The following is a 21,405-nucleotide window of genomic DNA, read 5'->3' on the forward strand; positions in this document are numbered from 1 at the left end:
GAACAGCTTACCTGTTAGTGTAAGTGCAGTGATTAGTAAAAGCAAGTTAGCAGGAGTAAGTCCTGACAGCTGAGGGGTCTAGTCTCTGCGGGGCCGGGGGACCGGCTGCTGAACCACAGAGACACAGAGGGGAGAAAACATGCAATGACATAAACTGTGACCCCGACCTGTGCCATTCATATTAGTTACTTTTAACACATGCTTTTACAGTCAATTTGCATTCATGTTTTGCAATTAGTGTCGTAAGATATACTGTAAAAGAGTTAGAGAAGGCACTAATTGTTAGTACAGTACTGCAACCATTAAAGAGCAACGTGCTAATGGCAATGCTGAACTCCTTTCCCCCCTTGTAAAACACCCTGCCCCCCTTTCTACCTTCTGGTTGCAGCTGTCTCTTGGGCACGGCAGCCATAGAAGCGGGAATGGTCATGGTGTTGAGGCGGAAGCTAGCGGGAAGAGTCTCTATGGACCCCGGCATCATACCAAGACCCTGGCCGTCCCTCGGCCTGAAGCGCTTACGCCACGACGGAGACCTTCGGAATGACTTGTCATCACTCTGATGAGAAGGATGACATCACAACAACTGGGTTCAGATCTTGTTCAAAAGTGTGACTGCACACACATCCGTATTATTTCAGATATGGCAACAGAGAATGAATATGACAGCACAACGATATAAAAGCTTCAGCTAATTTTCTCATTCTATGGTGAACAAATGTCAACGTTAATGATGAGCAGAGCAATCCTGGCTATTTCTGCAGAAGGGTCTCGCTGCAGACACTCCCAGCTCACAAATGTAAAAGCAAATATCTGACATTTTAAAATCACATTTCATACTATTTTGCATTTTTATAATTAAATATGCATTCATTATCTTTATAGAAAAAGTTGTTATACATATATAATAATATAAAAATTCTCGTTTGTTTGTTTCATTTTGAAAAGCTGTTACACAGAAAAAAAGAAAAAGAAATATGTATTTTATATATATTTAGAAATATATTTTATGTTTCTGTTTCACGGTTTCACTTAAAAAAAAGCTGTTACACAGATAAAATAAACAAACAAAATAAATGAATGCATATTTTTATTTTATTTTGAAAAAGCTATTACACAGATAAAATTAATACAAAATAAAATTATATATAGAAATATATACTGCATATAGACAATTATTGGTAACACTTTATTTTACAGTGTCCTTGTTACATATGTTACATGTACTTACCATAGTAATAACAGTAAATTATGCATAATTACATGCAACTAACCTATAGTAAGTAAATATAGTTACTTATTATTACTCAGTTCTTAAATATATAATTACACTGTAACAACAACACCTTAAAATAAAGGGTTACACTTAATATTAATTAACTACATGAACTTACTATAGAGTTAGGGTAGGATTAGGGTTTGGTTGAGGGTTAGTTGCATGTAATTATGCATAATTAACTGTTAATACTGTAAGTACATGTAACGTATGTAACAAGGACACTGTAAAATAAAGTGTTACCAAATAAAGTGTAACCCAATTATTTAAACATATTAAATAAAATGATTGGTACCTGACATATAAATAAAAATATATCCACCCTATCATTTCTATAAAATGACTAAATAAGATGCCTTATCATGTAATCAAAAATGATTATAATTGCTCCATCCTGACCAGCGCTGACTAAGTAACAGATAAATCATGACAGTGTCATTCTTAGCTCTACATTTTGCACCTGCAATCATTACTTTCCCATTCAAAAGAATACAGTTAAAACAAAAGAAAAACCATAATGAATTACCATGACAATCTTTTGTTACATGCTTTTGGCTTCATAAGAAAACAAACCCAAGTGGACTACAGTGCATTTCCAGCTCCACTGCAGAAGGGTCACTTCTGATGACCTGGAAAATTCCATGAATTTTGGCTTAAATCCAACCAGAATCCAAATCATCACCTACCTCTTCCAGGCGCCGGTCAGTTCCCAATGCTAAGAGGTTATTGAACTCCCTCTCCAGAATCTGCCTGGCCTGGAAGACACATCAGAGATACAGGATTTTGGAAAGACCCTCAGTATGCTGAACCACCACATCACATAAGTGAGTTTTATATGTAAGAACATCACAGAAGTCCTTTAACATCCGTGCGGTCCTCACCTGGGTGTTCTGCATGGGGATCTGTAGAATGAGGGCCAAGCTGCAGAAGTCAAATGTCTCATCTAGGGCAATGAGAGCTCCATGCACGCCACATTCCAGCAGGTTATTAGAGTATTCCTTCAGACCGATGTTCTGAATCCACTGCATCACGTGATCATTGGTCCACACCAGGGTATCTGGAACAGACAGCGGTACATGCATTTGCTATTACCTTTGCTAGACACAAAATGCTTCATTGGTTTCACATTAAACTGACTCATATTACTTGCATTATAAAGCCATATTATAAAACATGTAAAATTGTTGAATTTACAACAACAACAAGTATATACAGTTATCATGATATAAAATGATTTCGGTCAGACCACCTCTAACCCATGCAGCAAACATTAATAAAGCAAATATTCGAAGGGGGCTGTGTTTACAACTCTACTGGAAATATCTGTGTTTAGGTAATAGTATATGTGGAGTGTGATCATTTTGCACAGCTGGCTAGCCTGCTTTCTGTTTGTTCAATCCTGTGCGTAATTGTGCTTAAGTGTGTGTGTGTGTCTTAAGCAGTTGGTGCGTGTGTCTTTAGCTATGAAGATGAAAGATTTTAAAAAGCTGTGACAGCTGTGTCAAGTTCATGTGTTATGCTGAAGTTCAGCCGGGCGCCGTCCCTTTAAATGGATTTGACACTAAAAAGCTCAGCTGTTGACCTCACACATTCCTGCCACCGAAATGCAATTAACAGGTACGGCCACTAGATAGTGCTCTTCCCTTCGTAAGTTAGAAGTAATGAATCCAGAGAGTGCAATGAAAATTTACTCGTACCTTTGATGTCATGTTGGAAATCCTCTCTTCTTCGCTCCAACTCCTTCCTGTCATAGTTCAGCCTTTTTAAGCACATGATGCCATAGTGCAAACTAGCCCTGTAAGGGTATAATGAACGTACCATTTTATGTAAAGTCTAGTTCACACTGCGATTGTTAAAAAGGAGCAATCACTGCTATAGTTTACCGGTGGAAGCTGTCCACCATTTTGAGATGTGTCCGCAGGTCTTTCTTAGTAAGGTGGTCCAGCATTCGAGCGTCCACCAAGCACTCCATGAAGTAGCTGCGGTACTGAGGCAGTCCGAGACTTGGCAGCCACTCGTTCCCAATCCACTCATGGTTCATGTCACCATATGCTAACGTCTGAGAAAGAAAAGATAAATTATTCTACTGTGCCTCTGACAACTGGATCTTTAATGGTTTTAGTTAGTTTAAACAGTCATTTTAATTAGATTTTACAGAGTAAAAAAATATACTTTTATTAAATTAATATAAAATATACATTTATATATAGTAAATAAAACAAAATCGATTATATATAAAATATGTATTTATAATATATAGTACAGTATTTATAATATATAGCAGTATTTATATTTTATTTTATAATTAATATTTTAATTTTATAAATATAATATAAAACTATTTAGTTATAGCATTTACAATTGTCCATAATATATTAAACTTATATTACATTTGAATGATAATTAAAGATTAATAATCTAAAAAAATATGCATTTTGCCCACTAAAAATTTATATAATTATCATTTCATCATAACTACCAAATATGAAAAATGTTACCTTCCACATACAGTATTACTGCATTCATTACAATGTGACAAACCGTGACAAATTTTCAATAAATTCTTATTTTAAAATCACATTCCATATGAAGATAATGCATTCTTTCTAAGCCATAAACCAAGTCAATAACAGACTTTGAAAATGAATGGTTAATGGAAAGGCAAGTGAAAACCACATATAAGAGTCAGTGGAAGGCTTTTGTTTGGTCAAAGACAGCCAGCTCTCTCACCTGAGCCCAGCTTCCTTCCTCATTCTCCTGTCAGTCAAATGTCAGAGTGACAGCGTGTTAGAGCACAGAGGAGACAGTGTTAGCAATACTCTCTGCTAGCTAAATAGCTCACTTAGCTCAGTTCAGTCGGGAAATGATGTGCACACCAAGCAACAGCATCAGTGCTTGTTACTAGGTAACAATTATTGCAAATGCAGTTAAATATGGATTCATTTAGCAAAGCAACAGGACATGAATCACACAGAAACATGCGAAAAGGTTTAATAAGCGCACTCTTTGGGTAGATTGCAGGGCAGAGGGGGATGGGGGTAGAGTCAGGGGCAGCAGGCTGGGGGTTGTGAGGGCTGCGGAAGCGTGGCATATGCATGGCACCGCGGGCACAAGGGAGTCACCCAGATGGACTAACCATTTTGGTAGAGGTTGCCATGTTTTCCATCTCCTCGTGAGTCACCCACACATTTCCGGAAGACTGCACGGAGAAAAAGAGGCACACACAGATAAATTATCACACATTGCATATTCCTCATAAACACCTTTATGAGTGAGTGTTTACAGCAAAGTAACTTTGGCAGCCATGTTACTACCGCCCCCGGGAAACTATTTTCTATGTATGTAATAGGCAAACAGGTGCCTATTTAAAGGCACACTGTGAAACTTTTCAACCTTCATAATATATTTCCAAGACCCTTGTGATGGTACATCGACTTAAATAGGTTGAATGACACGTCTGCCATAGCCTGACGGGGTCTGTATCGCTTTTACTGGCACTATGTAACTTCGGGGTTCGGGTAGTAACCCAAGCACAAAAAGAACTACAAAATTCGACTGCTTTACGGCATACGTCACTTCCCCCACCACTTCGTCAAATTTGGACGTGAGAGGCCAACCAGCGTTTGTTTTCGGCTTTCGTGCGTATGTTTTTGTCATGGGGCTGTTTACACCTGGCCACTTCATGCGTTTTCTCAGATGGGATAGCTATCTGATCGTGAAAAGACCAGGTGTAAATGCCCTCCGAAACGCATTCAAGACGGATTTGAATCCGATCGCTCAAACCACTTCAGGAGGAGGTCTGTGCCGCATTCCAGACGAAACTGGACAAGTGTAAATGCATCTGGTTGTTGAAACCACATGTAAATTGTACTCCTCTCAAAAATGCTAAAAATAAAAACGTGTGAGAGCGTGTTATAGGCTATATATTATAGACAGATATGACGACCCTACTGGAACACGCATCACCGCAGATGAGCAACTGAGCATAGTCATCAAGAGAACATGCAAACTATCGCAAATCAAAGTGAAAGTAAGTCGCAGACGCTTAACACACAATCATCATCATTAAAAGTAAAGAAATGAAATGATCTTACCAGGGCTGTTACTGCTCTCTCTTATTGCGGTCTTTGATTTTGAAATTTTAGCTGATGATCAATAAAATGCTGTTCATATCTGTTGCTTTCGGTGACGTGCACTCCATTAAATCTGCATACAGCGCGGGAATTGAAGATCGGATTTAAATCTGTTTCGCAAAAACACATTTATGTGACCAGGTGTAAATGGAATTGTTTGGATAAATCAGACAGCTATCCGATCTGAGAAAACGCATAAAGTGGCCAGTAAATAAATCTCTTATTTGTAAACTTGTTTGCATTCTATGTTGTATGTTGTTGCGCTTGCTTGTAGTATGTTTTTTTATATGCTGTTCATTCATTTATTGCTGATAATTAGACCAGTCCAATAATTTCCACATATGTCTAGCTAGCTTTCGATTATCAGAGCTGTTAAAGCTGTTAGCTGTTGACTTGCTAAAAAAAAACTCGTTTCTCTTACGTGTTTTTTGCGTTATGTTTTATAGCTTGCCTCACGAACTAGTTTGCCAGCTGAACTCAGGTGTTGTGAGGTGTATTTATCACGTAGTCCTGAGGGATATCAGACGACGCTGTTGACGTTGATTCTTGCGATTATCATGAGAACAGTTTTTAATATCTCACATAATTATCAGGACATAAATAAGCCTAATGTAGAGGTTGTAAATAGTGTAAACGAGTACAATTTGCAAACTATTATGATAAATTGCAATAATCATGTCTTCGGAGTCTATCTGTGCCTATTCCATGCCCGATGCAGGTACCGGTGTACAGGGTGGGAGGTGGGGGGGTGGAGGGGTATTTACGACAGTGCAAGTATTCCATAGCGACTCTAGGGGTCGCTGTTTGACAAAAACACAATTCCTTCACAGTGTGCCTTTAAAGCTGTTTAAATGGGGATGTTTAAATCTCCAAAAGTGTTTGTAAATTACATTTTTTACACACAAATTGTTGTTAAATTATTTTTATGTCGTATATTATATATTTGTATGTAGTTTTAAAGTTACATAGATTTTTAATATAATTATTTTTATATAAATGATTAAAATAAGAAAATAAAATAAAAATGCTAAAAATCACGATTAAAAATCACATTAAATAAAATATAGTTTTTAAAACAACAGTTTAATAAAATATATTTAAAATATGTTTCAATCAAAAAAATTGTTACATAAATTGTTGATAAAAATAATGATCAAAAATTACATTAAAATAAACATAATTTATCTCTAATTTAAAACTATAATTTTGAGCAAAGAGAAAGGAATGGAATTGGGACATGATTAACGCTGCATTGCAACCAGCAACATATTACCAATAAGCCAATAATGTAATAAGTATGTTTATGTAATATTGTTACAAAGACAAAGGAAAGGATCTGCATGGACTAATTTTTGATTCATATTTATTTTCAGTTTGAGACTGTATGTGAAAATGAGCAGATTAGGAGCAGGCATCTTACTGTGCGTGAGGTGAGAGGAGCTGATGGACTCGTCAGTGACACCATTTCTTGGATGGCCAGTCTCAGCTTCAACCGATGCAGTGGGTTACTGATGCCGATCTCTCGCTGAATCTCCGTGTCCGACAGAGCCGACATGATGGCGCCGCTCTTCACATTGGCGCGACACGCTGCCACGTACCAAGCTGGCATGCCCACCCACAGCTGGAGGATGTCAGAGAGAAGACCGTCAAGATGCATCTTCGTTATCTCCGTCATCATCAGAGCGAGTAAGTAATTATCCTAATTATTGTCATCCGAATCCCCCCCCCCCCCCGTGATTTGTGTGATTATAATCATGGAGATCATGAGTGCTGTGCTCATTACTGCACGGTGGGAGGGATGGTGGCTGATGTCTTTGTACCTCGAGCCAGGAGACTACAGTGGGGCCGTCCCACTGAGCAAAAGGAAGCCCTTTCCTCCTGGCATCCTCCAGTAGCTCATGCCTAATAGAAGACAAAGAAAGGTCAGAGCTGAGAGGAAATACAACCCCAGAGACATCACATCAGCATAGACTGTAGTAGTTAAAACATATGGGCTTTTCACCATCCAAAATCTCACAATCTCTTGAGAGAAGGTTGGCTGATATCAACCAATATATACATCTTTTTGAAAGAAGTCTCTTATGCTCACCATGGCTGTCAAACCTGTATGAATTTCTTTCTTCTGCTGAACACAAAAGAAGATATTTTGAAGAATAAGTGTAACCAAACAGTTGCTGGGCCCCACTGACTTCCACAGTATGGAAAGAAAAATACTATGGAAGTCAATGGGGCCCATAAAGTGTTTGGTTACCGACATTCTTCTAAATATCTTCTTTTGTGTTCAGTTGAAGAAAGAAATTAATAGAGGTTTGGAACAACTTGAGGGTGAGTAAATGATAACAAAAAGTTCATTTTTGGGTGAACCATCCCTTTAATTTCTCATACATGGCCTCTCTGCAAATCAATTGATGGAAATCCATCGTGGCAACAGATAATTTTTTAACGTTCAAACAAACAGCATTTATTTGAATTAGAAATCTTTTGCAAAATTATAAATTACTTTACTGTCACTTTTGATCACTTTAATGCACCCTTACTGACACCTACTGTTTTAATGGATCTATATTTAATAATTTAAATAATTGTAATAACAATATATAAAATATATTTTTTATACAAAATTGTTATGAGGATTTATTATACATTTTTTGTGTATTGTATAATTATTTTATAAAAATATTATATTATATTATTTTAAATTATAAATTATATTATTTATGAACTATTATAAAAAAGTAATAAACATAACAAATAAGGTTTAATGATAGCATATGAGAAGTACATCTGTTTTCAATGTTTTATGAATTTTTGTGTTTAAGTTCAATTTCAACAACTACACAGGCTATTCTCTTGACATTATTTTTTTTATTAGACTACAAAGGCTATTCAATTTATTTTCCTCATCTTACACCCAAACAAGAAGTACATTTTGTTCTTAGCACAGTGCCAAAGAATGGGCACACACACACACACACACACACACACACACACACACACACACACACACACACACACACACCACCCACATGGCAGGTGTTAATTAGAAAACCTATCTTTTTCTGTCACACTAATGGTCAGGGGACAGAGATAAGATGTGGAGATGAGGACAGACTCGACAGAATGGTAAAGTACACTTAAATGAGGCCCTGGTATTAGCCTACTATTAAGCGTTATTTGTAACTTGTTTATCTGCAGGAAATGGCACTTTGCCATTGAATTGATCGGTCATTTGCTTTAATTGAGCCATGTAATTAGGTAATAAGGATTAGGTCAGATTATTGAATGTCTCGGGGTGATTTGGTGTGCGTCAGTGTGAAGGAGCTGTATGAGTGAGAATCACAGAGGGACGACCTACTTTTTCTTCATCCTGCGGTCTCGCTCTGCCTGTGTGCCCAGTTTGCTCAACGTCATGGTATCTCCAATACCCATCTCGAAATCTGTGACACAACATATTAAAATAGTTAGTTAAGGAGTATATGATCTTCATTTACTTAGTTATCTAAAATCTAATAAAAATTAGATTTCCTGCGTGTAATGTGTGTGTGTGTTTGTTTCATGGTACCTGGAATGACAGGTGGTGTCACCTGGCCGTCCCTGCTCAGAGGCTGATCAAAACGCGCTTTCTCCTTCTTGCCAAAAAGACGGCCGATGGAGGACTTTATGCCCTTCTTTTTGTTGCCCCTAAGCAGAGAGAAAAAGAGAAAGTGAGAAAAAAAATAACATTGTGTGACTTTTAGCTTCATAATGGGTGTTCACACTGACAGAGATTTGTGGTGACAAAGCAACCGGAAGTCATAATTTCTGGTGGAATAAGCAACTATTAGCAATAGCAAATTAACTTAATTTTATGCAAATGAGAAGTAAAGCAATGTGGGAATTGCAAATGGGTTTAGTATGCACATAAACTGTAAAAATTATCATTAAAAACATATGCGCTCAATTTTTGACGGATATTTTTTTTATCTGATAAACTACAAGGGAAACACATTTACTTAATAAATCTCTCAATGCGCAAAAAAAAAAAAAAACCTGTTGATGCGCAACAACAACAACAAAAAAAAACCTCACGTGACTGCTTCAACAGATCATGGAAGATGGCATAACTGAACTAACCAGCGGACCTTATGCCTGAGCCAAAGTCTGTCATCAAAATTATTTGGTATAATTACCTTCCACAACTGGCTTCTGGCTCCCAACGCAAGATAACATGACAGCATTTATTGTGTTTTGCCTGCGGCCGCAAGTCATTTATTCTGTAGGAAAACAGCGCTACAGTGGTTTCCCAAATTGCAGCAACTTTCATTTTAATTACAGATGTTTTGCACCAATTTCTAAGGAAGAGACCATTTTGTTCTCTTGAACACATTTGATGGAAACAGTGTTTAATTTGCAAATTTGGATGGAAATTAGTGCGAATGCATCACAGTGTCGTAAAATGAAAAACAACAACAACAGAAAACAGCAAGATTCGACGCAGTGGTTAAAAACATTCATCTGAATGTTTATGTGTATAAACAAACATTTAAAAAAAAGTGCAGATAAAATGCTAAAAACCTGCTAAAATGCTAAATGCTATCAACTGTTTGAACATCACCTTATATTCTATAACATGCACGATCATTTCTGTTTGTAACCTTTTTATCTGCCTGCCCTGTAGAGAAATGCTTTGTTATTCCTGCACTCTCATTTGGATCTATTGAAGCCAATTCAATCATAATGAAATCACTCCTCCCCTGACATCACCATAAATTTGTGTGAAGCATTATGTTCTGATAGAGTCTGGCTGCCGTTTAACTCCCTAACAACGATGTGGAAGTAGAAAGGACAGACGGAGACTGAAAAAGAGCACATCAGGTTTGGTTTCTTGCTTTGATTCAAATCAATGTGTATTAGTCTGAGAGTGCAGGTCTTATTTAAATTAAATTAGCCAGACTACAGAAGCGTGATTTTTATTCGACAATGCCCATGGTAGTTCATCATTAAAAACATCACACACTGCTAAAACCTCACAGAGCTCAAACAGAAGAAGATTCTCTAGAGAGAACATCTGGAGGAGCATCATTAAAAACTCAGCATCACTGAAGGCTAAATATGGTGCTGCCCACCAGGAAATCTTTTTGTTATTTGTATAAGTATAAGACTGGAAAGTATGTAGAGACATTGGGGCTGATTTATCAATCTAACGTAGAAACGAGCGCAGAAATCATGTTACGACAAGGTTCACGTGTGACTCATGAAACATGTATACTGCCAATCCCATCGTACGAATAATCGGACGTTGACAAATGTTTGAATATATATATATATATATATATATATATATATATATATATATATATATATATATATATATATATATATATATATTGACATCGTCTTTCATGGGAAAAACATTATACAAGTTTAGATCGACATTAGGGCGTGTAGATGATAATACAATGTTCCATTTAAAGCAAATGAACTGCACAAGGTATAACTTTATTAAAGAGCTGAAATTTAGAAATGTAACTGTGTTTTAAACACAAGTTATGATTAAAGTTTTTTGGCTCAAAAATCTGTGTGTGTGTGTGCGGGTGCATGACACACCTGGAGGTGTATAACAGGAAAAATGTGGCCTGCATGTGACTTGAACAAGGGCAAACTGACAGTAATTAACTACTTTATAGATCCATAGTCTCAAGAGCAGTTGAGTGTGTGTGGGAGAGTCTGTGCCAGTAACAAACTCTGATCTGTCCTCAAGTATGCCTGCTGGGTAAATTATGTCTCATGTAGTTCAATCAGACAGGAATCTATTAGCACCTGAGACGTGATCGTCTGTGGATTTGTGTGTGCGTTTACCCTCGGCCATCCTCAAGGCTTCCTGTTAGCTGAGCGAAGTTCATTTGGTCTAGTCTGAGACTTCGGGGGGAGGGAGGGGGCGACGTCTCACACTTGATGGTGGCTTTGTCCTCTCGGGCCTCCACAGGGGACTGGGACAAGCAAACACACACACACACACACACACACACACACACACACACACACACACACACACACACAAACAAACAGACAACATGGTCACAATATACCCTAACATTAGCAAAAAGCTAATGACACCAAATCTTTCCCACTCCTCTGAACAGAAACTCATTTATATTGTACTTTGTCACCAAATAAACACACAGAGTCATATTCATTTCCTTCACATTCTTTATCCACAGAAGCTACACACGCACTGAATTAGAACAAGCAAGCTGGTGTTCAGTCATTTAGAGATGAAGACACACTTACAGCCACTCTCCTGCGGTGTTTCCTTAAATCGCTAGGCTGAAAGTGTTAGCAGGAAGAAAGAGACAGAGGAAAAATACAGGGAGACAGATGATTAAGTGTTGTCAGTGTTAGAAAAGGGAGATTTAACAGGGTTAGCACAAAATAAAAGCATTGCAATGTGAAGCAAGGATCACCAGGGTCATGATGCCCAACTCGTGGGCCGCTGAACCGGATGTCAGTTTTGGTGTGGATCGGCCGCTGACGGGAGGCGATGAACTGGCCAGAGAAAGGGCTGTGACGGAGGTGGGGATGGAGGAGCGCGGGCGCAGGGTCACATTGAGGCCGTCCATACTGCCGCTGTTCACTCGACTCTCAATCTCATCAGCCCGGAGCTCTGCTGATTCCCTCTCCACCTGGATCATTCTAGAACAGAAGAAGAGAGAGATAGAGAGAGCACTCAGCACATGGACAGCAAGAATTCAAACTTCCTACATAAAACACACACATCCCTAGACGGCACATATTCTCTGTAGAATACACTTCAAATCAAAGCCAAACTCAAGTGTGTTTGAAGAGCAGTAAGCACATCTGCCATCCTTTCCCAGGCTTTTGTTGCCCATTTTTTCATCCAGGAGAAGATGCGCAATTTCTTATTTCTGTGCCACCAGCCCATAACCAAATGGAACTGCAAAAACAATTTAGACTATATTATTAAAAAAATTATAAATAAATATATATTTATATTTTAAAATAATATACATTTGTTTGTTTAGGGTTAGTTTAATAATTAATTTAGCATAATTTACTGCATTTACTATAGTAAGTACTTGTAAAGTACTTATAAAGTGATACAATATTCAATGACGACAACCCATTTTTTGATATTTAAAGTTATAAATAAAGTTATACACATAAATTATGTAAATAATGCATTATCATCCAATTCCATGTCTTATGTTACATCTTAAAATGAATTATACCGGTAAGTGCATGATGTGGAAAAATAAATGGCTGTATATTATAATACATTATAGCGGTGGCTAGAATTCATTGTCAAACCATAAAATGCACTACTAATAGCCTTATGGGGCATTATGTATTCAACTTTCAAATGCCATCAGGACTCCTGTTACTATTGATATCTATTAGTATTCATGCGGTGGAAGGGGAACTTGTCTGTTGAACCCTCATGAGTTTCACCCACAGCTCAGGTCATGAGTCATCACTATCTGCACATTTCAGGTGATAGCTCTGCTATTGTCTGGCATTTATATTCATCCACAACTCAGAATCAATTTGTGAGATGGGCAGATTCAGCTTATAGACTGTTCAGCTTATTGCCATATATGACAGATGTTCTACCGCCAGCGCTTTGTGCTGCAGAAAGGAATCCAGACAGCTCGGTATCAGGACAAGCTTCAGAAAACTGTTTGGATTTAGACTGAAGTTTTCGGCCTGCCTGACAGTTTCTGTTACCGTTCTAGTTATATCTGCGGTCTGTCAGAGCACAGAGAAGCAGAGGAGCTCCTTTACTCAAGTCATTCTGAAATCGAAAAAGGTCAGTGAGTTTGAGAAGAAAGTTGACTCGGGCTTTAACTGGCCACCAGTCTGAATACTGTGTTCAACAGAGCATGCATTTAAAGCACAAGCTTGGATCAATAAGACAAATGAACATGACATTTGAAGGCTCTAAGCTGATATACTCGAGGCAGAGAACTAGGTCTCATGCAAGTCATCCAGTTTGTGAGATATGAAGTTTTCATATACTAAAGCAAATATTGTAAAGTGTAAAATAGTTTTTATGAAAAGCTGTTCAAACTGATGAGAAATACATCAGTGAGATGAGGAACAATATGTAAGATTTTTGTAATAATATATTAAAAAACCACTTTCACAGTGTGATATATTTCATAAAGTTCCTAAGGATTTGTAAATCCAGAGAAATTCCAGTTATTTTATATATATATATATACTGTATGCCTCATTAGTGGCCGTTTCAATACGTAAGCCACCAATGAGGATCTATTTATCTATGATATAATATCTCACACGCCGCTGTTGTGTCATTCAGTCATCATGGTTCACGATTATTGATTGCGAGTACAGAAACCCCCCATTTATTTCACGTTCCTTGCAGCCAAATCATTACGATGACATAAAATAGTGTGATCAAACGTACAGGTAATACAAAAACTAATTTATTACTTTATCCGTGAACATGATTCAAAAATTCCATCTCTGGATGGTGAAAACGACATCTCCCATCGACTGTCCTTCATAGCGTCATCAAGTTATTGTTTTGAAAATGCGACTTCTGGTGGCTAAAAATTATATATTGTAGCTTTAAGCTTTAAGCACCTTTAATTGACACTTTTCTAGCATGTAATTTCCTTTTAATGTTAGTCAAGGTTTCTTGAACTAAAAATAAATTACATAGCCTGTTTTAGCTACTGTATCTTTAAGACTAATGCAAATGTCTTCTGTTGATTGGCTAACGTTTTTACAAGTTAAATGAGTAACAACGCCCCCATTATAACAATGAACACTGAATAGGTTTTGATATATAAATGTGGGTGGTCACATGATAATGTGTTGATCGAGTGGTTCTAGGTGGCACTGCCCTGCCCACTGCCCATGCCCTGGCACTGCTCAGAACACCTTATGCAAGGTGGTTGCATACTGAACCCCAGTTTTCCATGTTATGCCTTACTTTAATAGTCTATATTTCCAACCTGATTTCCTCATTGATGGCATCCAGCTGTTCTTGAAGCATGAGGGCAAGCGTCTGGGCGTCTGAGTGCCCACTGGGGGACAGCATATCGGCTGAGCTGAATATAGTATCGCGGTCTTCATCGTCCAAGTCAGACAGCTCAGTGTCGCTTCCCATCAGGTGAGTCCGGCTGGCCCGCAAGCTGGAAGGTTGAGAGCGATCCCAATCCTGCTCCACCATTGGCAGAATCTGGGAATAAAGACATGGATCAGTGCACAAACCAATATTTTGAGGATTTTTTTCGAATCAGGCTTCCAGATTTTAGTGTTTCAGTAAGATCTAATGTGCTATAAACATGTTTTGTTGTGGATTTGAGAACCCGGAACTTACAATGAACACATCCAACGGGGCAAAAGAAAAGAACAGAGAGAAAGAGAGAGATATGACCAAAACAATAAACATTGTTCATGTCTATTAGATTAGAACAAGGATTGTCAGTGACTTGCACCAGTTATACAATTGCTCATACTTATTACACGCTAGTACAGAGAAGAGAACAGGAAGAGAAGTTTTGGTTAAGACAGTGACAGATGGAGATGTGAGATGTGTGACATTGACACCTTCATTGGTTCATCCCTGAGTGCCACCAGTCGTCCTTTCTGAGCCCGTCGTATGACCCCTGTGGAGGAGTAATGATCCCCCTGACCTTCCACCACTGAGAACCGCAGGTCTGTGGCACTGCCAACATGAGACCTAATACAGCACATAGAGAGACAGAAAAAGAGGCTCAAATACTTTACTTGGCATGTTTATAGACATATCACTTTTAATGAGCAAATAAAAACAGGGCTCATATTTTAGTATAATTATTAAAAAAATCATTTTAAATCTGGATGTCACCTAGGATGTGTTCCGTCACCATATGCCCCGCTCCTGCGCTTCAGATGATCGAGTTCGGCCCGTAACTTCTCAATCTCCCCAATGAGCCTCTCCTACACAGCCAGAAAACACTTGATTAGTCCAACAATCTCGAATCAATGTAATTCTTTTAGAATTACAAGGAAAATTGCATTTATGTACTCGAATTTAGACTAATATTTAAAAAAACATTTAAATTAGATGTTTTTCAAACTACCTTGTAAAAATACATTACTGTTCAAAAGTTCGGCATCAGTAAGATTTTTTTTTTAAAGAAATTAATAATTTTATTCATCAAGGATGCATTCAATTTATCAAAAATGACAGTAAAGATATTTATAATGTTACAAAAAAATCCCATTTAAATTTCAAATAATCCTGCAAAATATTATCACAGGAATAAATTACATTTTAAAATATATTCAAATAGAAAACAACTTATTACTGTCTTTACTGAACTTTTGTTCAGCCTTGGTGAGCATAAGTCTTCTTTCAAAAACATTAAAAATCTTACCAACCCCAAACGTCTAAACGGTAGTGTATGTATATATTTTTACATATTTTTTAAATAAATATTTGTACCTTTAAAAAAATATCACAACGCAGAACAATGAAGGCAAAAAGGTGTTTAAAAAACAAATGAAATAGTAACAGTTCACAGGTTACAGACAGATACACTTATTTATACATTGATATAAATATCTTAATTTAAACTCTTGATGTTAATAAGACACTCTATGCTACTCAGTTATTTCTTGCAATTGCAACATCTCTGACTGTTGCTGTTGCTTTGCAGATCTGTGTGATATTAATGAACAGTGGTACCTTATTGTGATGGAACTCCTCCAGTTGTTTTTGGGAATTCTCCAGATCATGGATGAGTGAATTCTTTATGGGAGAAACGACAGAAGAAACAAAGTTGAGAATAAGCTTAAAGCAGCAGGTTGTGCATGCAATAACCTGCACATTCTCTCTCTCTCTACATGTGGTGATTCAGCCTGTCCCTTCACATTTGGCCATTCAGTCTGTTCTGTCCTCTCGGCTTACAGCTCAAAAGAGAAACGAACTGGGTTCTATTAATTCAAGCTAAATAGGGAACCTTTACATCTGTTTTTCACAAGCTATTCCTTGTGCCATTTCAGTATATGCCTAGAATATGTCCTTGCACTCTCTAGGGTATAGTAGGCAGAGTATAAATATGGACATTCCGCTACACTCATTTCTTTTTAAACAATTATTTTAAATCATTTCTTATTTTCAATCATTTCTAATGCATTTGGGTCCGTTTTGACTAGGAAGAGGTACATAAATATTACACATTTCTAAAAGAATCCAGTTTTTAGTATGAAAAAGAAACTTTGGATATGTGTTAAGACTTAAAATATGCATCATTTATCTATATATTTTTTCAGATTAAAAAATAATAATAACCATAGAGATTTTACACATTTTTCGTTCGGGTCCATTTTGACCCGGAAGTGGCTTTACACATGAAATTATGCTGTTTAGTACATCTGTTAGTTAAATTTCTCTCAAATGACTTCTGTAAAAAACATTTAGCCTCTTTCCTACATTCGCACGCACATTTTTCCTTCCAACTGGTACTGCATTTTGTTTCTAAACATGACTGTACACGCACACACTAAAATTAAAATAAAATGACAAATTAAATTAATGTCTGTTTGTAGATCAAAAGTTCATAGACCAAATAGTCTAAATTTGAAAATGGGAAGAGGGTTTGAAAAAGGAGAAGTCCACATTTCAATCTGTTGCCATAGATCTATCGATGAACCGTTGTAGCCTAAAAAGGAGAATTTTCTTTCTTCACGCTGTTTTTTTCTGTAGTTCTCATAACATTTTAAATTTCAATTAATTAATTTATAAAAATGGGGTAAATGCAGTAATAACATAAAAAATATGGTAACATTAATGAGAAGTTACTTATCAGATACAATATGGTTTTAGTTATATATAATATTAAAAACATATTAAGTTATGACTGTTTTATAAGCTTATGTTCCATCTTGTCCAAAAAGACCCAGGGATGCAATGGGTGTATACAGTTATTTTTAATGCATTGCAAGGGTTAAATAATAATTTAAATAATCAAGTACATGTACATTAAGTACATGTATATTATTATTTATTTATTTTTTTAAAGTAAAATGTAAAGTAAAATATGTTTTTAAGTAAATTTATTAAGAAAAGAAAAAGCAACAATAAAAAAAATCTGCCAAAAGTAATTAAAATTTTATTTCTGAAGATTGCTCTTAATATCTTATGCAATTTTCCTTTCTTTTTTGTTTTAGTCCTAAGGATGAAAATTGAATGCCTGTTTGTGGCTGTGTGCTGCTTGAATGCATTAAGCATCAGATGATAATAGTGTTTAATGTTATAATAAGTGTGTACAGTATATGTGCAGGCAGGCATGGTAAAATCCATACCTTGTCCTCCAGCGCAGCCATGCGCTCCTTCAGGTGCAGCTGAAGACGTTCATTGGACTCGGTGAGGAGACGGTCCACAGTGTCAGACAGACGTTTGTTATGCTCCTCATTCATCTTCTCCCTCTGTCGAGCCTGAGAAAGAGTGAGGGAGTGAATAGAGAAGAGAAAGAAAAAATGGAAGTATGAAACAGCATTATTTATTTTAACAGTAAAACTAGATGTTTAGAAGAAAATGTGACATGGGATGGCTATAGGATTTATTTTTTCTGATGATATACTATATGCACAGTATAACCAATAGAGGGCAGTATTACACCCTAAAACTCTGTGAACATATAGGAGTTTTACGTCAGATTTTTAAGTCTGGATCATGATATTAAAACACAGCTGACTCACATTTTCACAACACGGTTCACATTTTGATTCAGAAAGTAATACTAACTTCTCACATATTTCTAAAGTTGTGTATTCTGTGATCATCCCTCTTGAAAATGAATAATGACAGTCCTTGTAGTTGAATGCAGGGGTGATGACTTTTAAACACAGTTGTGGTGGGATATGGGCACTCAGTTGCCTGGCAACAAAATCTTAATTTTCTTTTGGTGGCAAACAGCCTTTAAAATGTAATCAACACAAGGCTTCGTGACTGTCAGGGGAAGAATTCAAACTAAAGCTCAGTCTGAGGAGGATGTATCAAGGTTTAAATTAAGGCTGACTCTCTTTGACTGCTTCAAGTCATTACAACCATCAGCTCACATGCAGGAGAAAATTAACCATGCATGAATTATTCAAAATCCAAATATAGCAGCCAATTACAGCTCTGCTCTCACTGGGGGTGGGGAAATTCATCTGCAAGATGAGCTAAAAAATGGCCCATATTCACAGAGCAGCGGCATATGCGTGTGTGAGTGTGTTTGTACAGGAGTGCTAGCATATCGATCTTTGTATGCCTCAGTTTGTGTGTTAGAAACACAAGAACGGACAAAGCAGCACAGGCTAATCGGGGTCCCTACTGTGAGGTCAAACACACCGCCTGAAGGCCTGGTCAAGACCGATTGTGCAACAGGTAACATCTTCACATCTTCCTAAACACATACACACACGTTTACTATCTAATTAGGACCATATACTTAAAAAATGTATGTTATTATTATATATTATATTTCTGTAAAGCTGCTTTGAAATGATATGTATTGTGAAAATTGCTATACAAATAAATGTGAATTGAATTGTATATTCATAATTGTATATTTAAATTCAGTAATTTCACTTAAATGGCAATGAAAATGGCAGTGAAATTACTGAACTTAAATATACGAGCTTGATAAAAATAGAAAGAAAAAGAAAATTTCAGATGGCACTTAGAGGCTTTTGCATCTGAACTCTTCATATATATATTGTATAAAATACTACAAACCATATGGCTTAACAAACATTTCCAATGACTTGTTTAATACTGAGCTAATATCCCTTATTCCAACCCTTGGTTAAATCCATAAACACAACTCATATAAATCTTTTTGCTATTTTACATTTTCATTTTTATATTTTGTTAATTTAGAAAATCTATTAAGCCTTTTCCTTAATAGGAACCATTTGAAATACATATTTCGAATTTTGAGGAGACATTGTGGCCACACATTCACACAAAAAAACACTGGTGCCTCTTTATAGTGTTCATTCTTATGTGCACTTAAACAAATCAAAACCACACATAATGAACCAAAGCCACTCACACTTCCTCGATTTCTCTCTCCAATCATCCTTCAAGCAATCTCATCATTTCTCTATCAAACATTCACTCTCTCAATGACACACTCTACATCCCATTCCCTTTTGGTGTCCTGACCCCCAACCCAGTCCTCACCCTGCCCAGCTCTTGGTTCTTCTCCTCCAGCTGAGCCTCTAGTTGGCGCAAACGCTCTTCGATGTTCCCATGACGCTCCTCCGCCTGTAGGAAACACTGACATTAGTATAAAGAGCAGGGCAAAGACCTTCAAGAATTAGACACTTCACCTTCAAGAAGAAAGAGGTTTAGAAATTGCTTTTATTTTTATAGGTTGGAGAAATTTACTTGTCATACATTTGAATAAACCATATTTAAATGAAAATTTGTCATGAATGTACAGTTTTTTTCAGTGCGTATTGTTGTACAGTTCAGCTACCCTGACTAAGGTCTATAGACCAATGATGGCATGTGCTGTGTATAATAAATGGAATCTAAGGAAGGATGTTGGATATATATCATTAGGAGCATGAGGTGTGTGACAGGATGCCACTGACTGAGAATGACAAAATGCTGCCATTTTTAATTAGCTGCATTAGCGAGACAATAAACAAAACCCCACTGCCTCTCTGCCACACTGACAAGACATTTGGCTGCCTTGGAAAAACACTGTCATCTACAATTCCAGCTGATGTTCGGAAGGAACATGACTGCGACCGAGTGAGGATTATCTAAACTGGCAAGAAAAGGAGACGGAAGCCTGTAAAAGAGAAATATCTGCTCTACCTGTGCATGTTTGATGGAGCGTCAGCTCATCATGAACAGTACAGCTGTATTTTTTGGAACTTATTGCAGAAATGAGGAATTGGAACGAGATAAAGAAATACTGCCAGACTCAAACATGCATGAGCACCAAAACTCATTGCCTGACAGCTAGGCCACAGGTCTGACCAAAACAAATGGTTTGAATCAGTGACACTCAAATGGTTTTGCTTCAGGATCCAGATTTTACATTGGACATCAAGTGGAGATCCACCACAGTGAAGACAAACCAAAATTGCTTAAAGAAAACATTCACATATATCAGAACTGCACAGGCCCAAAAATATTCATTGATTAATTGATAACATAACGGATTAATAGGAAGTTATTCAAATAATTAAGTTTTATAAATGCATAAACAATAGCAGATGTGTGATTGACCTGTTGAGTCAGTGTTGTTAACTATTAAACTATCAAAAACATTAACTGAAATAAAACTGAAATTTAAAATAAAATATAAAAATGTACTAAATTTAAATTACAAATTTAAACTAAATTCAAATTAAAACTGCTGCTAACTTAAATAAAATAAGTTTAAAGGTGTGTTGTGTTCAGCAGGTTTGGTTTGATTAAAACTCTGGTGAGATTGCTCTGTTATTTTGGTTAATTTGAATAAGTGTGAACGCTGCCATCTGAACCCCGGTGTCCGGCTCGACTGAAATATGAACCAAAAACAGGACATGATGTCACAATATGCGGCCCTAAAAAGAACAAAATGCTCAAAAATACAATTTTTTCTCGTCAATGGAGTTACATTGCCCATTACAGTTCGGTACAGGTTTCAGAAATGCCGACTTGCAGCAGTTTGTGTGCAACTGAGGAATTCCTGCTGCTGTTTTGACTCTTTTACACATTTTATAAGCTGCTCTTAGCTGAAAAATACTATCATACAACGAGCGCATTTAGCCCAGCACAGAGCATTGTTCTGGATGTTCGAAAAGTTCCGTCTCAAAATATATGTCATTAAAGCCAGTTATTTTTTTGTATCCTTAGGTTCTTAAAAAATGACAGTGTGAACCAGGACTAAATGTAAATGTACAAAAATTACTAAAACTAATTCTGAAAAAAAAAAAAAAAAAAAAAAAAAACTTGGCTGCTTAATAAGTTAACTGTTTAACTTATATGTATCT

At 36.8% G+C, this 21,405-nt stretch overlaps 1 protein-coding gene across 12 annotated transcripts in view; it reads right to left on the reverse strand.

The window, feature by feature from the left end:
* Nucleotides 1-21,405, reverse strand: part of ppfia4 (PTPRF interacting protein alpha 4) — a gene marked incomplete at its 3' end in the record, with an annotated part of 98,817 nt that overhangs the window by 3,746 nt on the left and 73,666 nt on the right. For 3 of the 12 annotated variants that reach the window (XM_084100296.1, XM_084100291.1, XM_084100293.1), the window contains exons 9-29: nt 19,595-19,678; nt 17,728-17,859; nt 16,109-16,171; nt 15,266-15,357; nt 14,986-15,118; nt 14,388-14,614; nt 11,850-12,078; nt 11,677-11,712; nt 11,245-11,375; nt 8,969-9,087; nt 8,762-8,843; nt 7,227-7,308; nt 6,827-7,027; nt 4,410-4,472; nt 4,004-4,030; nt 3,157-3,332; nt 2,971-3,068; nt 2,155-2,330; nt 1,960-2,028; nt 376-556; nt 12-108 (exon numbers count right to left, since the gene is read on the reverse strand). In XM_084100296.1, the coding sequence (XP_083956422.1) occupies nt 47-108; nt 376-556; nt 1,960-2,028; nt 2,155-2,330; nt 2,971-3,068; nt 3,157-3,332; nt 4,004-4,030; nt 4,410-4,472; nt 6,827-7,027; nt 7,227-7,308; nt 8,762-8,843; nt 8,969-9,087; nt 11,245-11,375; nt 11,677-11,712; nt 11,850-12,078; nt 14,388-14,614; nt 14,986-15,118; nt 15,266-15,357; nt 16,109-16,171; nt 17,728-17,859; nt 19,595-19,678 (2,463 nt within the window). Of the gene's footprint in view, nt 1-11; nt 109-375; nt 557-1,959; nt 2,029-2,154; nt 2,331-2,970; nt 3,069-3,152; nt 3,333-4,003; nt 4,031-4,409; nt 4,473-6,826; nt 7,028-7,226; nt 7,309-8,761; nt 8,844-8,968; nt 9,088-11,244; nt 11,376-11,676; nt 11,713-11,849; nt 12,079-14,387; nt 14,615-14,985; nt 15,119-15,265; nt 15,358-16,108; nt 16,172-17,727; nt 17,860-19,594; nt 19,679-21,405 lie in introns of those variants that run through there. The other 9 variants (XM_084100301.1, XM_084100299.1, XM_084100298.1 and 6 more) reach the window with 7 other exon arrangements.

Source organism: Abramis brama (genome assembly GCF_963993115.1).
Source record: "Abramis brama genome assembly, chromosome: 23".
NCBI classification, from domain to species: Eukaryota; Metazoa; Chordata; class Actinopteri; order Cypriniformes; family Leuciscidae; genus Abramis; species Abramis brama.